Source organism: Diabrotica undecimpunctata, chromosome 5 (genome assembly GCF_040954645.1).
Source record: "Diabrotica undecimpunctata isolate CICGRU chromosome 5, icDiaUnde3, whole genome shotgun sequence".
Lineage (NCBI taxonomy): Eukaryota > Metazoa > Arthropoda > Insecta > Coleoptera > Chrysomelidae > Diabrotica > Diabrotica undecimpunctata.
Window position 1 is genome coordinate 97,026,569 of NC_092807.1, and position 22,243 is coordinate 97,048,811.

Below are 22,243 nucleotides of genomic sequence, written 5' to 3' on the forward strand. Positions count from 1 at the left end.
AGTGGACGTTCGATTATTTGGAGAGTCTAAGGTCTTTTAGGAGTGAAGGGAAGAACTTGTATTATTTGGATGAAACTTGGTTCGACAGCCACGATATAGTTAAAAAATGTTGGACCGATGGTAGTAAAAATTGCGTCACCAATGTTCTTCCCTCTAGAGTAGGGAAGAGAATTTGTATTTTATATTGTGGGGGAGAATCAGGATGGGTAGAAGATGCTTCATTACTCAATTAGAAGCAATTACTACCTAAATTAAAAAGAAATACCGTTATTATTTTGGATAATGCTCCGTATCATTGAATACTAAAGAGTAAAATTCCAAACACTAATTAAAAAAAAGCTGAAATTTATGATAACAAATTTTTATCAAAAGATGAAATATATTTTATGGATTCTTACACAAAAAAAACTTGTAGAACTATTAAAATTAGTTGAATTTGAAAAAAATTATGTTATCAACAGGCTAGCTGAGAATTATGGCCATAAATATTAAGATTAGGTACCTCCTTACTATTGTGTACTGAATCCAATAGAATTGTTGTGGTCTCAATTAAAAAGTAATGTGAGGAAAAATAATAATTCTCCTAAATCATTTTCGACTGTTGTAGATTTAATTAAGACCGAATGTCTGTTTCTCAAATAGAAATCAAATCCAAACAAAAGAATTATATCTACACGAACAAAAACTAGATTATGTAGAAGAAATCCGATTCTTGGGTATGACGTTTGATAAAAAATTAACTTGGAAGACACATATTCAACAGCTGAAAAAATCCTGTCTACCTGGTATAAATTTACTACGATCACTTGCCTTTAAAAAGTGGGGTGCCGATTATTCAAGTTTAATACTTATTTACAAATCCATAATTCGATCAAAACTTGACTATGGAGCCATCGTCTACAACTCCTCCAAAAAAACACATTTGAAGTCACTGGATATTATCCAAAATAGATGTCTACGTATTTCTTTAGGTTCTCACTACACAAGTCCCATTCAAAGTCTCTATTGGGAAAGTGGAGAACTTCCTCTTTCTTTCAGAAGACAATATCTAAGCCTAATATATGCAGCGGTAGTGTCATCAAACCGAAATAATTCAGTACTGCATAACGTTTTTGCTGATCGATTTACAAATAAATTTCAACAAACACATCAAATTGATCATCCTTTTTACTTTCGTATAAAATCATACTTATCCAAATTAAATTTTCAATTTCCAAAAACCTATGATACCTCTTCAATCCACAACCCTGCACCATGGACAATATCTATTCCTGATATCGACATCAGTCTAACAAACCTAATAAAATCAGAGTTATCATCAACCGTCATTAAACAAAAGTTTTATACACTATTAAACAGATATGGCAATACCTACAACGTATACACCGATGCGTCAAAAAATGAAGACAGAGTTGGAGCAGCAATTTATTCGGAAGACTCCTCAGTTCAAATTGCCATCAATTACAACCATCTTTTCGGCTGAATTATTCGCAATTCTAAAAGCACTATTGTTAATACAAAACAAAAACAAAGAAAGATGTATAATAATCACAGATTCTTTAAGTTCATTATCCTCACTGACTCAATTGTACTGTGACAACCCCCTTCTACTTCTTATTAATAAAGAACTTAAAAACATTGCAAATAAGAACATCCAAGTTCACTTTTTATGGGTGCCTTCTCATCGATGTCCGGAGAAAGTAATATATTGGTACAAAATGATTTAAAACCATACTTAAAACAAAAAATAATTCAAAAATGGCAACAAACTTGGAACAACACTCCATCAAGGCTATACGAAGTTAACAAACATTCACATCTTTGGAAACCAAAAATAAAAGACAGGCGAGAGCAAGTGATACTTACCCATCTCCGTATCGGCCATACACGACTTACTCATGACTATTTATTACAGCGCAAAAATAAACCAGTGTGTGAAGTGTGCAACAGTGTTCTAACGGCAAAACATTTTTTAATACAGTGTCCCAAATATAATAGTGAACGACTCAAATATAACATACCCAACTCCCAAAGAAAATACAGACACCCGAAAAATATTTTCCTATCTTAAAGACTGCCAACTTCTTCAAAAGATCTAAAACGTACATTGTAACACACAAAGATATTATTATTATTATTATTGTAAACTAATGTATATTTCACTTATTGTATCTATATTGTATTAATCTAAATACGCTAATGACCCTGCGTGGTTGACGCGTTAATAAAATAAAAAAAAAATAAGACCGAATGTAATAATATTACAGCAGTTAATTGGAAAAACTGTATAGAGCATGTCAAAAACTAGAAGAAAAATACTTACAGTTCCAAAACAATATAAATAGAGTAGTTATAAATTTAAACGATAGCGATGATAGTGATACCGATTGAAATGTAGACGATAGTTAAATTTAATTTTTTTTTGTATTTTTTCACTATATTAAAGATATATTTTAATATAAAAGTATTACTTATATGTAGTTTTCTTTTAGTTTGTAGGATTGCCGTAATTTTGATAAAATGTATCAGTATATAAGTCTGACAATGTATACAACTATACCTAGAAGATTAAATCCGAAATATCTTTACGGATTTAAATATCTTTAAACCTAGCAACGAACTATATGTTCATAGTAAAACACCCTGTATATGAGCGATGGATATAATGAATTAATAAAAATTAACTAACTAAATAAATTCTAAACTAGTAGGATAGCGGATCTGGAAATACTCGTATACTCCTAAACTCTAGAATGTAGACGCAGAAGAGAAAGTTTCCTTTAAAAATTATTAAAGTACAAAAAATGTTTTATTCGACTGCCTATGTATTCTATAAAGAAGCATTTATTCAAAATGACAAACCTTTATCCAAACAGCGGTAGGGTCATTATAACCAATCCAGTATGTATCATTGTACAAATATGGTGTTTTTGTTTCGTCATCCCACACTTTTGTAAAGTTATCGTATTGTGAGCAAATCTAAAACAAAAATCATACAGTTAATAATACGATTATTTCTTGTTATTAAATATGTTTTATTTTTATTTTATTGACGTATTTGCTATTAGAATGAACCATCGAAAAAATTGTATTACTCTTTGTAATAAGACTTCCTTCTTTTGGATGCTTATGTACTTTAATACAAAGGATTTAAAACAAATATAAACATAACCTAACTTTTGTAGATAATTTATACAATTGGTGTGTTCTTCTTCCAATTTTAGGCGAGACACGCTAGTTTCTGGCACTTGGTCATAGGACCTTTGTACTATACTCTTTGTACTTGTTTTTTTTTTCATTAAACAGTTTCTTCATTCGTAGTTTTAGGATCTCTTTTGCTTTTATCCTTAGTTGACCTTAATAAAGTCTAGTGAGTAAATTGCTGCATTATATCACTTAGCACATTGCAATGAAATAGGATCTGTATGGTAGTCTCTCCTTCCATTTTGCATTTTCTGCACTATGGTTCATTCACCTTACCTTTTTTGTATAGGTATTTTGTCCAGTCACCATTTCTGTTCATAATGAATGAAGAGATTTTCTTTCGAAAATATTCTTCGACCTCCGACTGATATTCCTCCTTGCCATCCGTCAAATACAATGCTCATGATGTGTTCGCTGTATACATTGAATAACGTGGGAGAGATAGGTCATCCTTGACGAACACCGGCTTTTAGTTTAAAATTATCGGAGTATATGTTGTTGATTCTTACGTTTGCTGTGTTGCTGATATAAAGTTGTTTCAGTAGGTATATTAGATGTTCGGGGGTACCCATTTCTCTCAGTATTCCCCACATTTTATGCCACTTTACATTATCGAACGCTTTCGAAATTCTCTAGATTTTTCTATAATTTGTCTGAGATTGAGAATTTGTTCTCGTGTGTCTCTTCCAGAACTAGAACTTTAGTTGCGTGGGAGCTTTACTTTACAGTCAGCTGGTGAGCCTTTCTTATAAATGGGTATGAAAGTGAGCTTACACCAATTATCTGGCCATTGTCCTGTGTTTCAAACTTCATTACACAGTTTCACCATTACTTCAATTCCTATATCTCTCATTTCTTTAAGTGCTTCCGCCGTGATTTCGTCTTCTACTTGAGATTTTATAATTTTTAATTTTTTTTATTGCGGTTTCTGTTTACGATTTTAAAATATGTGGTTCCTTTTCGTCATTTATTTCTTCTGGATTCACGTCTTCATGGTCACTATGAAACAGCATAAACTAAGTAAGATGTTTAAAAATAAAATTTGAGTTTAGTTTGAGATGAATTTATCAACAATTAAAGTTTAAAATCGACTCTTTCAACTATGTGTTTCGTGTAGATAATTAATGAAATGTTTACATGTTTGATACCGTACTCCATTTTTCGAGTAAATTGACTTTTCCAACTATTTTGTGCCGTGACGATCTGATTTTTGTGTTTTGTTATTGTGTTTACATGTTTTATAATGAACTTCACTTTTTCCAGTAAATTGACTCTTCCAACTATTTTGTAGCGAGGATATGCATTTTGCTATATAGAAAAAGTAATATAACGCCAGTGTAAAAGATTCGTTTCAAAAATATAAATAAAAATATTTTATTTGAAGGGTACAGGGGAAAAGGCAACTTAGTCAAAAAACTATATTTTTCAGGAGAAAGAAAACAAAATTTGAAACGATAAAAATACTATGCTTTTTTACATTTTTAGCTAAATATTTTTATATATTTAGTTCGATATGTACTTTTTATAAATAGCTGGAATAATGTTATGATTGAATTTTTATTTCGTAGTTAAAAATTTTTTAATTAAACAAAATGTGGACTGAGTTGGTTCTTCCCCTGAACAGATCAAAAAAAATTAATTTTTATTATATTTTATTTTGTAAGGCATTTCTACATCACATTAAAAGAACAAACCAAGCTACAAACTACTGACTAAAGTTAATTTGATTTTTAAAAATCGCTTTGATCGTCGAGAACATTATCGGGCTCAGATGGTAACTCAGGCTGATTGGCAGAAAGAAGTTGGCTGTAGTACTCTTTAGATCCCTCTTCTTCACAGAATTTCATTAGAACTTTTAGATCAGCACACTTCTCTTTGGGCAAAGGTATAAGCGTTTGGTAGAGCTGATTGGGTTCTTGAAGATCAGGTACCTTTGATTTCTCCTTCTGGTTCTTCCGTTGATCTTTTACTAAGGATGACGTGAAAGATCCGTTATATGTTTCCCTGTGATCCACGGTTTTGCATTTTGTTTCAAAAAACTTTAACTGTTTTAGTTGCCGAATAGGAAAAGAAAATTTCTTTTTGTAGAACTTGGAGGACAAAAATGTACCCCACTCTTTAAACATAATTTGTTCACATGATACAACAACAAACGGATGTGGCTTGATTCGCGCGGCTTCTATAACCTCTCTCCAGCCATCTGGGGTTTCAGCCTTTGCACTTTTGGGGATCAATCCCATGTATTTGTCTGGTTCCATGAAGGAATGGCCGCGCACTGGGTAAGTAATTGTCACAGTGTCAAATCTTTTTAGTGTAGCAGTTACGTAGTGGAAGAACTGGATGATAGTATGATTTTTGTTTTGTCCTCCGCAAGAGTTCGCAAACACATAAAGTTTTTTAACACCAGGATCCAGGTAGGTGTTAAAAAAATGATAGAGCATTGAGGCAACATCATCTGACCCCTTTTTTGCGATGGTTTGGTCGTACGTGTACATGATTGAAACATCATTTGACAAAATATGAATATTAAAAATATAGAACGATAGCTGCCTTCTAAAGTACACTTCAGCAGAAGTTATATTCGGAGTTGGCAGATTTTTTCCGAAGTCTATAGCGATAGCCTCTACAGTTAACGACTTTCTAGCTTCAGTTTTTGCACGCCTTTTTAATTCATAAAACCAATCAGCCTTTTTTAAATGGGAGTCTCTTTTCAAATTCTAGCTTCCTCATATTGTTCTCTAACTTTACTTTTTTGTTATCACTTTTTGAAATGGCAATTTTCCTATCAAGCTCAATCATTTTGGCTTTCTGCGCTCGTCACACCAACAGCACGTTTCAGTTCGTGGGTAACCGAAGGAGATGTTAAACTCTGACACAAATATTTGCCTGAATGTTTCATAACACATCTCAATATGGGGATGTTTAGTCAAAAATAATTCAATAAGCTTTTTAACATTCATATCTTCCGGGAGGTAAACTCTGTTAGAGTCCTTCAAACTGTAGTGTGCTTTACGTCCCTTTAATGAGCCAAAAAACTGCAATAACAATTCACGAGTTTGGTGATCTACCTTATGAGGTCTATTGGTATGCTTTCCCCTTCTATCGATCGGCGCCTTGCCAGTTGTTCTTAAAGATGTTTTTATTGTATGTAATCGGAAGGCTTTAATTCCAAATAGTGATTGAAACGCTTTAAAACATACTGGTACCTATACTGCACTGTCATTTCTAATAACTCTTACTTTGTAGCTGTAGGAGCTTTCATTCAATCTAGCATCTTCTTCGTTTTTCCTTGGCCTTCGTTGAAACACAGGTCGTAATGAGATAAGTCCAGATAAGTAACTATTTTGCGCATTATTACCATTGTCACGGCCAACGTTATTAAACTGTCTTATTAAATCACTTTGTTCAGCAAAAGAAATATTCTGAAAGCACTTATACCGCTTGCACTGACAGTCTTCTCCGGTTTCAAAGGTCGAGGCTCGTAGCTTCTTAGCAACATCTCTAAGACGGCCATGTGTTTTACGCTTTTTCGTTGATTTTTCTTGAGTAGCACATGTATTTTTGTCACTGTCAGACATTTTAAACACTAAAACTTTCACAAAAGACTATTAAAACTGAAAACTACTGAATACTTCTTAACAACTCAAAGAACAAACTTGAATAAATAAACAAACAAGCTTGAATAAACGTGTCGAAACAATACCTAATAAACACAGCTGCGATGACCTGCGTGTTATAACGAATTTTATGGACTGTGTTGGTTATTCCCATGTTTCATGTTGACTATGTTGGTTTTTCCCCTGCAATAGATATTTAAAACCTTGAATATCTCGGGACTACGTTTGTTGTTCCCTTTGAAAATTTTTCAAGATAAAATACACTGCAAACAGAAAGTGTGGAAATGTAAACCAGATTTTTTTCATTTTTTGACTAGGTTGGTTTTCCCCTGTACCCTTCATTTGCTAAACAAACTTTTAGTCCCATTAATGTTTTTAATACGATCTCAAATTAAATCCTGCAGTGATAAAAAGGTGAAACTTTTAATTTATTTTTTTTATAAAATTACTAAAATTAAGTAATCACTAAAAGGAATTTATTAAACAAAATTTCTTTACTACATTGTGTATTAATATACCATGCCCTTAAAAATAAATAAATATAGCAGTTTATATCACTAACCTCGTAATATCTGAGTTCTCCAAGAGCAGATCCTTTTATCACCGGAGCATGTATCCCAGTTTCGTTGCTATCTTTCAATTCAAAACTCACTCCGTAGAATGCAACACCTAAAACCATCTTCTTTTTGGATAGACCTGCGTTGAGCCAGTTTTTAGCAGCTGCTGCTATGTTAGAATGCTCCTTTTCCCAGTTATACTCTTTTGAGGAAGAATAAAGAGAGTTATGATTGGCAGTGGAAGAGCTCCAACTTCCGTAAAAATCGTAGGTTTTGAGATTCACCCAGTCCACTATCCTAAAAGTATTACACAGTGTGAACGAACAGACTGACGTAAAGTTATTACGTTAAAATTACATAAAAGTCACATGTGTTTAATATCTTATCTCATATGGATATTCCTATAATATTTTCCAATTTTTTATATATACAGAAACAAAGGCAAAAGTAATAGAAAATAAATTTTTATTCAGTTCTAAAGTTTTTAAATTAATTTTCTTCATTTATTATTTTTGAGAAGATTTTTTACCTTAGTTTTGATAAGATACCTGTCACTACAAAAATTATTTTACTTTCTCTTTTGATGTAACATACGTATCTAAGAAACTCAGCATTCCCTTTTTTTCCTTATACACGGTATAGACGGAGACCGGGAACCGGATTTTACTCGTGATCGAGAATATGGGCAAATGACAGGACTTTGTGTGTACATGACTTCCGCGACCGTGCGGACAGCTGGGTGGGGGTCTTCTTCTTCTTCATGTACCATGTCTTTTCAGAACGTTGGTTACCATCATAGCTATCTTAATTTTATTCACTGCCACCCTAAACAGCATGCTTGTATCAACACCATACCAATCTCGCAAGTTCTTCAAAGATAAGGTTCTTCTTCGTCCTGGACTGCGTTTGCCTGCTATTTTTCCTTGCATGATATTTTGTAGCACCCTATATTTGAGACCTCTCATTAAATGTCCTAAATACTCCAGCTTTCTCTGCTTAATGCTTTTTATGATCTCAGTAGTCTTGCTGAGACGTTCTAGTATTGTGGAGTTTCGAATCTTCTCCACCCAGGAAACTTTTAAAATTCTTCTATAGCACCACATTTCGAAAGCCTCAAGGCGATTTAGATCGATTTTATTCACAGTCCAGGACTCGACACCTTAAAGTAAGACCGAGAACACGTAGCAGCGAACTAGGCGGAGAAGCAGGAGAAGCTAAATTTTTTCCTATCACAAGGGCGAGGCTCACAAAGGACCCCAAGAAGTGTGCACCTTCCTGAAAAATTATTTTGCAAATGAGGTTTCTGAAAAACATACATGAAAATATAGAAGACTCGGATATAAATTTAGGACCTTCAACTTCAAGCGAAGTCCAAATCATAGAAAAAAGTACCAAACAATTGAATATTCCTGCGAATAGAGACGGATGATTTGATGACAATAATAGCGATAGTGCGAGTGCTGATGCTGAAACGCCTGAACCTGAAACCACCAACCAAGACAGAACAAATCCAGTTAATCTGGATTGCAGTGTAGGAAGCTCCAGCGTATACTTGGTTTCAGATGATCCCGGAAAATGGCCTGAAAATATGAATCCAAGTGAAGTTCAATTTGTTAAAATTTTCCTCAGCAAAATCTCAGCATAGAGATACAAATAATAGGAAATTTTCAGAAACTTATTATTATCGCACATTACCTAATCAAGACCAAATTCATCGCCCGTGGTTACTTTACTCATTATCACTAAATAGTGTTTTTTGTGCACCTTGTAAACTGTTTTGTTGTGATGAAAGCAGCCGACAATTACTTAGTGGAATTAATGGGGTAAGTGACTGGCAACATTTAGCTTTTATTTTAAAAAGACATGAATCCGGTGCAGCTCATATAAAATATTCCCAAAAACTGTTTAAACTATCTACAACATTAAAAAAAGGATTAACAGTTGACTCTGCTCTTCAAAAATTATATGAAATGGAGAAACAACATTGGGGCGCATGTAGAACAAATAACAAATGTAGTAAGATGTGTTTCTGCTTTCTGCAATGTTATCTATAGAATATGAAGTGTGTGCGACATTGGACATTAAAGATATTGTCAAAAAGTTTTCCGAGACGAAAGCCCGAAAAGTACGTTTTTAGTTTTTTTATGTGTTTATGTTTCTATTCACTTCTATCCATTAAATGGACGTTTAAATTAGGATATTAGGATATACATATTCTGGACGTTGGATCATGGTTATTAAATTAGGATATTGGACGTTTAAATTAGGATATTAGGATGGGATATTAGGATATTAGGATATACATTAGGATAATATATGGACGTTGGATCATAGAGATTAGTCTAAATGTTCAAGTAAGTATTTATCTATTTACAAATTATTATTGTTATATTATTCATCTTCTGCACATTTCTTTAAATAATAGTATGTATGTCTAAAGTTGTTTTTGGCCATGTTATGCGCCACCCAGAGAGATATAATATACTCCATTTAATAATACAAGGCAAGGTAGACGGAAGAAGAGGGGCCAGGTCGAAGAAGAACGTCATTTTTTTTCCGAGCTGCCGTCAACAAAATTACTATAGCCAATTTGATAGCCAACGCTCGATAATCGAGCTCGGCACATGAAGAAGAAGATGTCTAAAGTGTTGGAAGGGGGGCGGCAAATATTAAGTTGCACACGGGCGGCCAATACCTTAGCGGCGGCCCTGTACCCACATTTCGGGAATCACTGGTCTTTCATATAGTATCATGTAGTAACTATAGTTTATTTTTTCTCATACATACCCATCCATTTTCTTGGGATTGTATCCAGCATCTTCCAATCCAGGTCGTACAGTCACACATAATAGCCATCCTTGCTTCTTAAAATTATTCTTTATTTTCTCTAGCAGATGAGTATACCCCTCCTAAAACAGAGCAGTAAACTTTTTAATTAATATTTAAATGGGAATAAGCCACAATTAAAGGTTAAAATGCATTTATTGACGTTTCAATTTCCACTTCGGAAATCGTTGTGGAAATTGAAACGTCAATAAATGCATTTTAACCTTTAATTGTGGCTTATTCCCATTTAAATATTAATTAATTTAAAATGCCACAAGAAAATAGCTTCAGAACAATAGTAAACTTTTTTTTTGTACATATTCAATAACCAAATAATATCGTTGTTTAAAAAAATTCATTTATTTTTCTGAAAATCTTGTTACTATACGTTTATTTATGTATAAGTAACTATCTATTTACTTTGACTTTTTAAACCAGAAATGGATTTAAGAAAAACTATTTATGTGCAGAATTTAGGTATACTTAGTGTAAGATTGACCATACAATAGTAAAAAATAATCTTTTTCGGCAACCATATAAATAAATGCATTAAAAACAAATACCTTATCTTTCTCTTCTGGGAAGAACCAAAATATATCTAATCCGTCAAAATTGTAGGTTTGTATTATTTTTGCCGCACTTGATAAGAAAGCTTTTATTTTATCATCATTTGTAGAAAGTTCTCTAAAAAGGGATGAATTAGTCGCTGCGGTACCACCAACGCTAAGTAATACTTTTAAATCTTTGTTCCTCTTTTTTAACTCAGTTGTCATTTTAAACAAACCTAAAACAAATTGTGGTAATTTAAATATTAATAAAACAAAACTTTAATAATTTAACAATCAATATTTAATAAAAATGTTTTATTACATAGAAGGGGTCACCGCGATTGGGCGCCATGATTATAGTGTATCATAGTCAACTAATCAACTCAGAGTGATTGGTATCTATCCTAGGACATAGATGTATTGCTTGCTTCATGTAGGGTTCACTATGTTCTCCTTTACCATCGGCCTCATGTTGTTTTAATTTTAATTTTAATTTTCAATACAGTTAATTTATAATCTAAAGTGTATTATATCTTTTTAAGTGGATAGTTTTAATTGCTAGCTGTGTGTTCACTGATGATAGTCCGATAAGACCGAAAACATTCTTAAATTTTAATCTGTTTGGACAATTTCTATTTTTTATAAAAATATATTTTAAATGTACACCATTTTATATAAACAAGTTTTCACTTGACTTTTTTTTTTAAACTTTGGTACATAGTCACTCACTGCAGTTTTCTCTTTTATTGGTTATTAATTTAATAAAGTACTCAAATCTCATACCTAATAATCAATAATTACTATTTAACCCTGCTGTCCTGTTCGGGTCTATTTGACCCAAAAAAAAAATTATTTCTTATTTTACAAATTATTACGCGGCGTAACGTTTTGGTATTCCGTGACTTTATTACCTAATCTGAGGTCTTTCAATTGCATATGAGATAAAACTTCAACTTCCTGATTTTTTTGATAAAAATTAAATTGTTACCTATGATACGTTCGGGTAAATATGACCCACGTATTTAAACCGTTAAAAATTTCCTGTGTACGTATGTTTAGTTGGCAGTGTTTTATATTTTCTAACAGTGTTTGTCAGTCATGTATGTTTATAAATAAAAACAAGTTTCTGCTAGCTAGAACTTGTAAAAAATTTGAAGTGTAGCTGGACGATGTCAGGTAGAAGGGCACGTCATGTAGAAGGAAGTGGGGGTGATAGATAAGTGGTAGGACACTGATGATATATCAAGCGCATTCATGCCATTCATATACATTTCAGTCTATTTTTGCATGTTGATAATGTCGCATCGAAGAACGCTAACCGAAAATGAGCAGCGCGAGCTCGCGAACGTGTCAGACAGTGATGAATACATATCAGAAACAGAAAACCATACAAGTAGTGAGAGTGAAGAAGAAAGTAGTGATGATTCTGTTATTCCATTCTACGTACCACATCCTGTAGAACCTTCTGTAACAGTTCCTTCGAAAGATGGTAATATTCAGTGGTCGCTTGATCCTCCTTATCAACGCGGTCGTTTTTCTACGGCCAATGGTATAAATAATGCTCCAGGAGTTACAAGGTACGCATGTGCACGAATTTTCGATATCAAAAATTCATTTGACGTGCTCTTTTCTGACATAGTTGTAAACCAAATTATTAATATGACAAACATGGAAGGGCAGCGTGTTTTTGGAACCAACTGGAAAGACTTGGATAAAATTGGTTTTCAAGCATACATTGGTCTTTTATTGTTAGCTGGAGTTTTAAGTCCCATGGTGAATCAACTAAAAGTTTGTGGAATGAAGAAACTGGTCGTAGTATAATTCGAGCAACAATGTCCCTTGAAGTGTTTACAAAAATTTCGCAAGTGATACGTTTTGATAACAAGACTACTAGACAGGATAGGAGACGATTAGATAAACTTGCTGCAATACGTGAAATTTGGGGAAAATGGATGGAAAAGCTACCAAAGTTTTTTAACCCTGATGAAAATGTTACTATCGACGAGCAATTAGTAGCCTTTAGAGGTCGCTGTCCCTTCAAACAGTACATTCCAAGCAAGCCAGCGAAATATGGCATAAAAATTTGAGCTTTATGTGACACCAAAAGTTCTTATGCTCTAAAATTGCAGATCTATACAGGAAAAGAAGCAGGTGCCGCGCCAGAACAAAATCAGGGAATGCGTGTGGTGTGCGACTTGACTAATGATTTGAAAGGCCACAATATTACTTGCGATAACTTTTTTACATCGTACAATTTAGGCCAACTTCTTCTAAAAAGAAAAAATACAATGCTGGAGACTATAAGAAAAAATAAACCAGAGCTTCCAGCACAAATTGCGAATAAAGAAGTTCATAGTTCGTATTTTTACTTCACGCAAGATACCACTGTTGTTAACTATATTCCTAAAAAGAATAAAAATGTTGTTCTTATGAGTACTTTGCATAATGAAAAGGCTATTAGTGACAGAAATGACAAAAAGCCCCAAATTATTTTAGATTATAATTCCAGTAAGGGAGCAGTGGATACTCTAGATCAGCTTGTTGGTACATATACATGTAAGAGAAAGACAAATCGCTGGCCCATGATTGTTTTTTATAATATGCTAGACATTTCTGCCTACAACGCGTTCGTTTTATGGACATCAATAAATCCCCAATGGAACACAATAAACTTACAAAACGGCAAATTTTTCTTGAGGAATTGGGAAAAACACTGGTGAAACCACTTATCCTTTCCAGGAAAAATTTACCAAGAACCAAAGACTCACAAGAACTGGTAAAAAGGACACGAGCAGAAGTGAGTAGAGAAGATGAAAATTCTAGTTCGTGTGAACCGTCTATGAACAATCCAACTCCACCTGCTAAACGATCACGCTGTAAATTTTGTTCTAAAAACGATAATAAGACTAATATTTTATGTTGTATATGTCATAAACATATTTGTAAAACCCATTTTTTTATTACTGTCCCAGTTGTAAACTGAATTAAATTTTGTAGATATTTTGTTATTAGGCTTTTCTGGTTAATGAAAGAAAAAAATACCTTTTGTTTTTGTTAATAAGGTTTAATTTACATTAACAACATCATTTTTGTTTTTTTAACCATAATTTTTTGTTAGTAAAGTTTTGTTTAGCACTATTAGCTTATTTTATTTCGATTAAAGAGCGTAAGCCATAGTTGGGTCATATTGACCCGAACAGTACATTTGTGTAGTTGAATCGAACGGGACAGCAGGGTTAAATGGGAATAAGCCACAATTAAAGGTGAAAGTAAGTTTATTGACGTTTCAATTTCCACTTCGGAAATCGTTCTCAAAATACAAACATTAGTAAATTAAACCAATTTTGTTTTTGGTTACTTGGTGAAAATTCTTCTAATAACTTAATTTTAACTGACTCATTTATATTGACAATTCAGACATACATTATACATTTTAAAGTGGATGACTTTAAAATAATATTGCTAATATTGTTGAGTTGCGTTCCTGGGACGACTTTACTTGTAAGATAGTTCATTCGATTATATGAAATCAACTTTAACTTGAAAATATCCGCCAGAAAAAATCATAACATGTAATTCGTCTTTAAAAAGACAACCACATGCCATGATGATAGTAAAATTTTCCTGTTAATGATTCCGTAGTAAATTATGAGGGAAAAACCAAGAAAAAAAACTTTATAATACTATCCCATTGATATTAATGATAAGAATTTTTCCGTCTCTTAATGACTATAATTTTTGTACTTCAAATAAATTATGCATTTTTCCACCACTCAAGCCTCTATTCTCACCTGAACGCTATACAGAATGGTAAAGCATTATTGTAGTCGCTAATAATACCTACCTATTCCTTTATTTTTAAGGTCCAACGATTCATCTTCTATTCGCAACTCTCCGTTTTCAGCAAGACCAATAAACTGATAAATTAAATGAGTGCACAATGAAGGTTCAAAACTTTCCGGATATGCTCCTTGATATGCTCTCCAACTAGGGTAAGTGCACACTATTTTAATTCCATCGCTACCAATTCCCCCGTTACTTGGCTGTGGGGGAGGTGTAACTGGTATTTTTACTTTCGGTTTATATAATGTCTTAAGTACACACGAAGGTGAGGAACTGCTAAATACTCCATTCAGACAATATCTGAAAATTTTTTATCGATTATATCTTAAATTTACAATGATTTTGAGAAATATTTGTGGAATTTTAATGAAGGGGTTATTGGAAACAGAATACTCATTGTTCTCCAAATATATAGATTTTATTGGTATTTTGGAAAAGTAAAAATTATACACTATACATACCACACCCACATGCTTAAGTGTGATAAAATAGTTGCAAATCTTAAACTCAGCAAACCCAGCTCTATCCAATATGATAAATAAGCTACTCGAAACGTTGATATGCAACAAAATCAGCAATACAATCCTTGATATGATACATGTAGAAGAGGCAAGAATCCACTCAAGTAGAGTATATTTTAACTATAGTGGCGAAAATTTTTAGGAACAGTAAAGCTTTACCAAACAAAGCAGTGGCGTTCCAAAAAATACTTATGATTTAAATCAAATTGTTAAAGATAAGTACGCACAATTTATTAAACGATGATATTAGATTTTATTTTTGGCAATATTGTACTACATTTTAATACATTCATATTAATATAATATATCACATCAGTAGCGTACCTAGAATTTACCTCAGGGGGGTTTGGTTGGTCACCAAAATTTTTCTTATGATGCTACCTTCATTTTGAGTCCGTAAAATGTGTGAGTAACAGTGTCGGAATAGGGCCCTGGGGGGGGGGGTGTTTTAACCCCCAAAACCCCCCTGGGTGCGCCACTAACATATATTGCCTGTATGTGAAACCATAGATATGTATTACAGATTACAGTATTAATAAATATTAATTACAAAGATTGATTTTACTTTAAAACCTTTATTAATTATATTATTACTCACTTAAACGTCACAAAGTTAAATAGAAGAACAAATAATAATACATACGTATAGGACAGTTTGGAAAACTTATATTCACATAGGTTACATAGGTACATCGTAATGTTAAATTATATTATTCACTTTCATAATCAGATGCACTGTCGTCGTCACCAGAATCATTTAAATCAATCCTTAATTCTTCAGTAATTACATCTATGCGATGTTCACTTTCCAAATACTTATCTTCAACCTTGACAATATGTTCACACACTTTCTTCCAGTTATCTACAGTTATTCTAGGAAATTCCTGTTCCACCAACACTTTTACGTCTTCTAACTTATAATAAACGTTTTGTTTTGCAACTTCATTTTTTATTTGGGGTTCAATACTATAGCATTCAAGTCTGAATGATATAGCGGGAGTTTTAGAGAAACATGTCCACATTCTTGCAGTACTTTGTCAAATTTATACTGAATATGATCTTGTTTGTGTCGTTTGATGATTTTATACAATTGCGGTTTTAACATTGACGTTACAAATTGTAAATTTTTTTCTGTCAACCAAGATATAATATCCATTTTTTTTTAATTACTGGTGGGTGCTTTATTAATTTGTACATTGTGATATGACGCATTATCAGTAACAACAACAGATCCAACAGGCAAATTGGGGATTAACTGTTCTTTCGTCCATTTTTCATAATTTTCTGAATTCGTATCATCATGATAATCTCCTATCTTAGCTCCTGACTTAAAAATCAAAAGGGAATTCTGTATGAAACCCATTTCCCCACTACCATGTACGATAACCAACCTACTTCCTTTTGAAATGCTTTTGAACAATCCTTTGCCACTGTCATCTGTCCAGCTATTTGGCGTAGTGTGTCCTGCATGTACATAGGTTTCATCAACATTATACAATTGACTTACCTTCGCTTCTGTTTTATTTAATTGTGTCCAAATATTTAATGAGTAGAGCACGAATATCATTCCGTTCAATTAATAAACGTCGATTATCTTTCGTTTTCTTCCATTTAAATCCCAAATATTTCACAATTCTGTAAAGAGGACTCACACTTCCAGTCCACTCATACACCTCTTCAAGTCTTTTCTGCAAAAGCTTCAATGATACACGACAACGTTCAGTCTCATGAAAATGATGAATGGTATTTCTAATACTGAAACTGTTTGTCATACTCCCTCAAGTCTGTCACGGTTGCTTTCCTTTTAGCAAGTGTTGCAGCTGGAAATTTTAGTGTATTATTTGATTCTGCGTTTTTTAATAAAGTCGCTTGTTGAATGATCCTTTCTACTATACGTAAAGATACTCCAGTAGCTTCACTCACACGTCGTTTGATACTGGTTCGATTATCTTAAGGAAATGGTATTTGCATATATTTAAATACATTGTAAACTATTTCTTTGGATTCTGGTGTCAATCTGATCTGTTTACTCGTACTACACTTAACCATCTCCATTCTACGAAAATAGTTCTAATACGCGTGGTAGCACCTTTCTTGTTGAGACTCGACAATATAAGGAGACTAAATTACGAACTCGTTTGAAATCCAGTGACTAGAAATTCTCGGAAATAATTCTTATCAATTCTTTGTATGTTCTTAAGGAGTTAGTAATAATGACTTTATAATTACGGTTTTAAGGTTACTGATACTAAATTAGAAATTAACTTTAACCAAACTTTACAGAGTATTAATTATTAAAGATGGTATTATAACAAACAAAAAGTTTGGTATCTATGAAACAATCTGTGTACAATCAAACTCCATTTATTATTTGAGTGAGTAATAATTTTGTAATTAGTGCGATTTCAAATAATTTAATTTGTTTAATATTGCAACGCCACTGCATGGGTCTGATCATAGATATTCTATTGTCTGCGTGATTACCTATTTCCTGGAAGGACTCGCCACTCGATTTAAAATAAGCTGTAAAAGCTGGACGGAAAAGACCGTTTACGCAAAAAGTGCTAATAAACGTTTTTATTCAAAATTATCTCAGCTATATTTTTTATTTGAAATATTTTTCAGTTTCGTGGTAAATCGTTTTTTTGCGTTTTTACCCACCTACGAGGAGGATTTTAGGAGGAAGCACAGGGGTTAAAGTGGTAAACTTTTTTGCATCTTTTTTGGGGTCCTAAAATTGATATTCTCGGCAATATTTAGCTTCTTCGTTTAACTTTTAGGAGTCAAATCACTGATGACTGGACTGTGCCACAATACCAATAACAAATTAAGGCGAGTTATACATGAAGATACAAAAGTGCGGAGACCACGCATAGGATATAGTCCTTATAGCTAATTGTCAGAACAAGATGCAAAAATTAGTAAACATGTCGATAGAAGAGATAGAGAAGCCGAAGATGCTAGTTAATATCAAGAAAAGCAAGACAACAATGCAAAATATAATAACACACAAATAACAAAAAACTAACGAAAGTCTCAACATTTAAATACCTATGAAGCATTTTTTAAATAAGGAAAAATTCTATTTTGAAAAAACTTTGGAAGGCCAACAAAACCTACTAAAGTACATTCGTTTACCAAATTCCCATCTATAAACATGAGCACGTGTTGATACTCGCCGTCTCATTCGTCAAGAGGCTATTAAATGTAATTTATTACCTTAAGTCAGACAGATTCTCATGTTACAGATCCAAACTTGCCAGCATTTTAAATTCAAATTGCATCATGTTGATTTTTAAGTAATATATTGTGTTATATTTATGTTATAGTTATTGTTATTTACTGGTCGTGTTATTTTTTAGAGATTAGTTTAATTGTGATATAATCATTAAATTTCAAGAAAGTCTTACACTAACAGTTTCAAAAGTAAATATTTTTAAAAATCATATGAACACATCAGTACGACCCTGTTTGGCTTTCACGTGCTTCTATTGACAATTGGGAATTTGTAAAATGAATAGGGTTTCGATGGTAAATAAAACAATATACGAAAAAAGAAAATAAATCAACAACACTAAATTACTAGTAAATAATACGCTTAACACACTAGTAATAACATATACAAGTAAAAGCTGGGTATTCCCATAATGCGTAATGGTGTAACGCAATGGTGATTGCCAACGTCGCATAATTCTGATACGGCACGCGAAGAAGAAGAAATAACATAAATTCTAGTGAAATGAAAGTATTGCAGAAAATAACATACATCACTAGAGAAGCCAGATTCAGAAATGATCAAATAAGTAACGAACTAGAGCAAGAATCCATAATAGGTAAAATTACTTAAAACCAGAAAGGAGTTAGAAATTGCTAAAGAGAAGACTGGCAAAAAAAGTTGCATACATGCAACTATAAAAGCAAGTAAAGTGGGAGAATTAAACTATACATAAATGAAATTGATATCGAGTAATAAAAAGAAATGAAAAAAGAGAATCGACACCATTACAGCAAAAAATTTAGCACCCTATGGCGTAAAAGGAGTTGACATGAGAAGAAGAAGAAAGATTGTGTAATAATGTTGGGCCATATATACTAAATAAAATAAATATTGGTCAAATTTACCTTGTACTAGATGTTGTTCCTCGGTCTGTTACAAAGCCACTTGGACACGTGAATGTTATACTCCCACCGTTAGCAACATTTGCACATTGTATGGGTTGATCGTTCGAGTTTTTGCAGACTATCTCTGTCCCACTTGGCAACGACACCTTGGGACATAGCACTAAAATCCATTCCAATCATTAAATTTTCATTGTTTTACCATTTCGAAGGAAGTTTTACTTCCAACAAAAATTTTTCAAATGCATGTTTTGAAGGTAACATAAGCGGCAGATGCTTAAATTCCACTAAAACTCTGAGAAAAGATCAGTGTTATCTAAAAAAATGATTAAGGGTTCTAGAAATTGAACTTAGTTTTACCATAAAGTAAACTCTCACGTCCTCGATGACTATATACATAGTCGCGTAGTTGATGGGTACATCTGCTAGTATAAAGAATTTCACTTAATTACATACAAAAGCTATGCAATTTAGAAATCAAAGCCTGAGCCAAGAGATTTACGGCAATACCAGCTAATATTCTATAAATACTCTAAAAATTATACGAACAAGCTAAATTTTATTGAATATGTCAATCTTGGGACCCCAAAATTGACATATTCAATAAAATTTAGCTTGTTCGGACCACGTTTGTAATGTAAAAGTTTAAATTCGGTGTTTTTTAGGAATATTTCAAATGCCTCATATTTGTTGCCAAAACTCAAAGTAAAAATTTCATGTTATAAGTTTTAAGATTGGGCTCTAACAATTGAATTTCCATTACGACCGATCAATGAAAGTGATAGATTTTATTGATCTCATGAGAATCGTAAATAATGGCAAAAATCACACATTTATTTATCTAACATCTTTATAAAAACTAGCTTTATTTCCGACAAAATACAAAAACTGCATACGAAATCTACACTGTTCACCTTTAAAACGGATTTTGATTTTTGTCGCTAGGACTCTCTGATACTTACTTACTCTCCGTGCCCGGAACACCAAGAGCTTTCAATTTTGTATTTCCAATGGTTGGCCACATAGAATGACCCTGTCATTCGTTAAAAATAGGTCTGAACAACGCCACATTCGCAGGTATCTTCCTCCTGGTATCCTTATTTCTTCTGGTTATGCACAACGTGAAACGCCAGTTCCTAGTCTGTTGAGCGCTCTTCATGTGGGATATGGCAAATTGTGTCCAGCGGCCATTTCCTCTGAAGGGGCAAAACGTGTTGTAGCTGACGCTTGCATAGGTGTATTCGGTACGTCTTTGGCTCTTCGAAAGGGAATGATGATTTTTTCAGAAGATTCCGAGATCTTAGTCTACTTGGCTAAACTTGGTGGCCATACAAGGTGTCTCTTCTATCCGTCTCCTGCTTCTTTCGTTCTAACTCTGACGTGACCTGTCTTCTGATAGCAGGTGGAGCGATTCCAACTATAGGGTAGACTTATTCGATTAAATGTTGGTTTCAGGCAACCAATTATTATACGAACAGTTTCATTTACCGCAAACATCGACGTTTTTAGCGTGAGCCGAGTTTTCTCACAGTGGTGCTCCAAACTCGGTGGCAAAAAAACATACTGCTAAGAGAGAAGTACGGAGAGTGTGTGGTTGTGCTCCTCATTTTGTATTTGTTAGTTTGCGGATGATTTATTTCTGGCGCTTATTTTTTTCTCGACATCTTGACAGTGATATCGAAAAGACATAGTTCTATCCAGACGTACCCCGAGGTATTTTGGCGTCTCATTGTGTTCCCGCATCTGACCACGCCATTCCACCTCCAGCGTCCTTCGGGCATGCTTGTTTCTAAGGTAGTGATTTACACCTGGGTTTTCGTCATAGTATAGTATTAAGTTTTCTAGGGCATCTGTCAGTTTTACTTCGACTTCATTGAAGGTACATCAATGAGCTGCCACAGCTGTATCATCCGCGTAAATACACTGTCTTGTTTGTTGGTGTTTGTACGTTGGTGTAAATGTAATATAGCATCGGCGAAAGGACACTTTACTGTGGGAGTTCTTTTTTTTTTGACTCTTTAATCAAAAGATATCGGATTTCTACCATCGAATTGATACAAATTTTATTTAAAATTGATTTCGCGCGCGTAACTGAAGTACGAAATTGCCGCCGGTTGCTTCAAGTGTCTCTGAGAGATCGGTTCATTCTACAAAAAAACTGCTCATAAACATTTTTGGTAAATCGATTTTTTCCGTTTCTCCCCCAACAAGGTGGCGTTTTAGAGGGAAGGCAGAAAGTAGGAGTGGTAAATTTTTGCATTTTTTTGGGGGTCCCAAAATTAGCATTTTTAACAAAATTCAGCTTGTTCATATGATTTGTAGAGATAAAATCTGTGACGACTAGACTAGAGGTCTTATAAACAATTATAAAAATATTAGCTAAACTTATACTTACAAAGACAGGAAGGAGGATGATAGGAACTTTCACAGTCATAATATGGCGATGCAGTGGACAATATGTATCTTCTATTACATGAAAACTGTAAAATAGTATTGGACGTTACGATATCACCTGGCTTCTTCTCTGCATCTGTTTCAATATACCATTTTCCATTTTTGGGATATGCTGGAAGTTTGCAATCTTCTAAATGATTTTTGTTCATTTCCCTTTTTATAAAAGCGTAGTAGAATACCACGCTAGTATATAGAGCATTTGTTCGATTGTTACAGCTAGCAGTATATAGATTTGGAGCTATGCTTACTATTCCGTGTATATAGAACCTTTAAAGAAAAATAGAATATAACTATCTACTTTGTCAGTTAGTGTCATTTTACGAACTAATACTTGAATTCAAAAATGGCTTGTCTTTGAATATTTAACGCTTTAATCCTTGTTATAGGTTTTATATAGCTTCTTCGAGGAATGAGAGCATATTTTGGCTTGTGATGGGTACCGATTTTTTAGTGGAAACATTAATTTTTTATTTCTGATAAGTCTCTTACCCAGCACTCTCCTACTTAATTAATATCTCATGAATTACCTAGGTGCCTTTCCAATTAGGCGCCTA

At 33.3% G+C, this 22,243-nt stretch overlaps 1 protein-coding gene across 1 annotated transcript in view; it reads right to left on the reverse strand.

Moving 5' to 3' along the window:
- Positions 1-22,243, reverse strand: part of LOC140441519 (uncharacterized) — a 54,678-nt gene that overhangs the window by 4,860 nt on the left and 27,575 nt on the right. The window contains exons 9-15 of the mRNA XM_072532296.1: positions 21,631-21,956; positions 19,239-19,398; positions 14,597-14,895; positions 10,768-10,988; positions 10,166-10,287; positions 7,384-7,675; positions 2,863-2,979 (exon numbers count right to left, since the gene is read on the reverse strand). Coding sequence (XP_072388397.1) covers positions 2,863-2,979; positions 7,384-7,675; positions 10,166-10,287; positions 10,768-10,988; positions 14,597-14,895; positions 19,239-19,398; positions 21,631-21,956 — 1,537 coding nt within the window. The remainder of the gene's footprint in view (positions 1-2,862; positions 2,980-7,383; positions 7,676-10,165; positions 10,288-10,767; positions 10,989-14,596; positions 14,896-19,238; positions 19,399-21,630; positions 21,957-22,243) is intronic.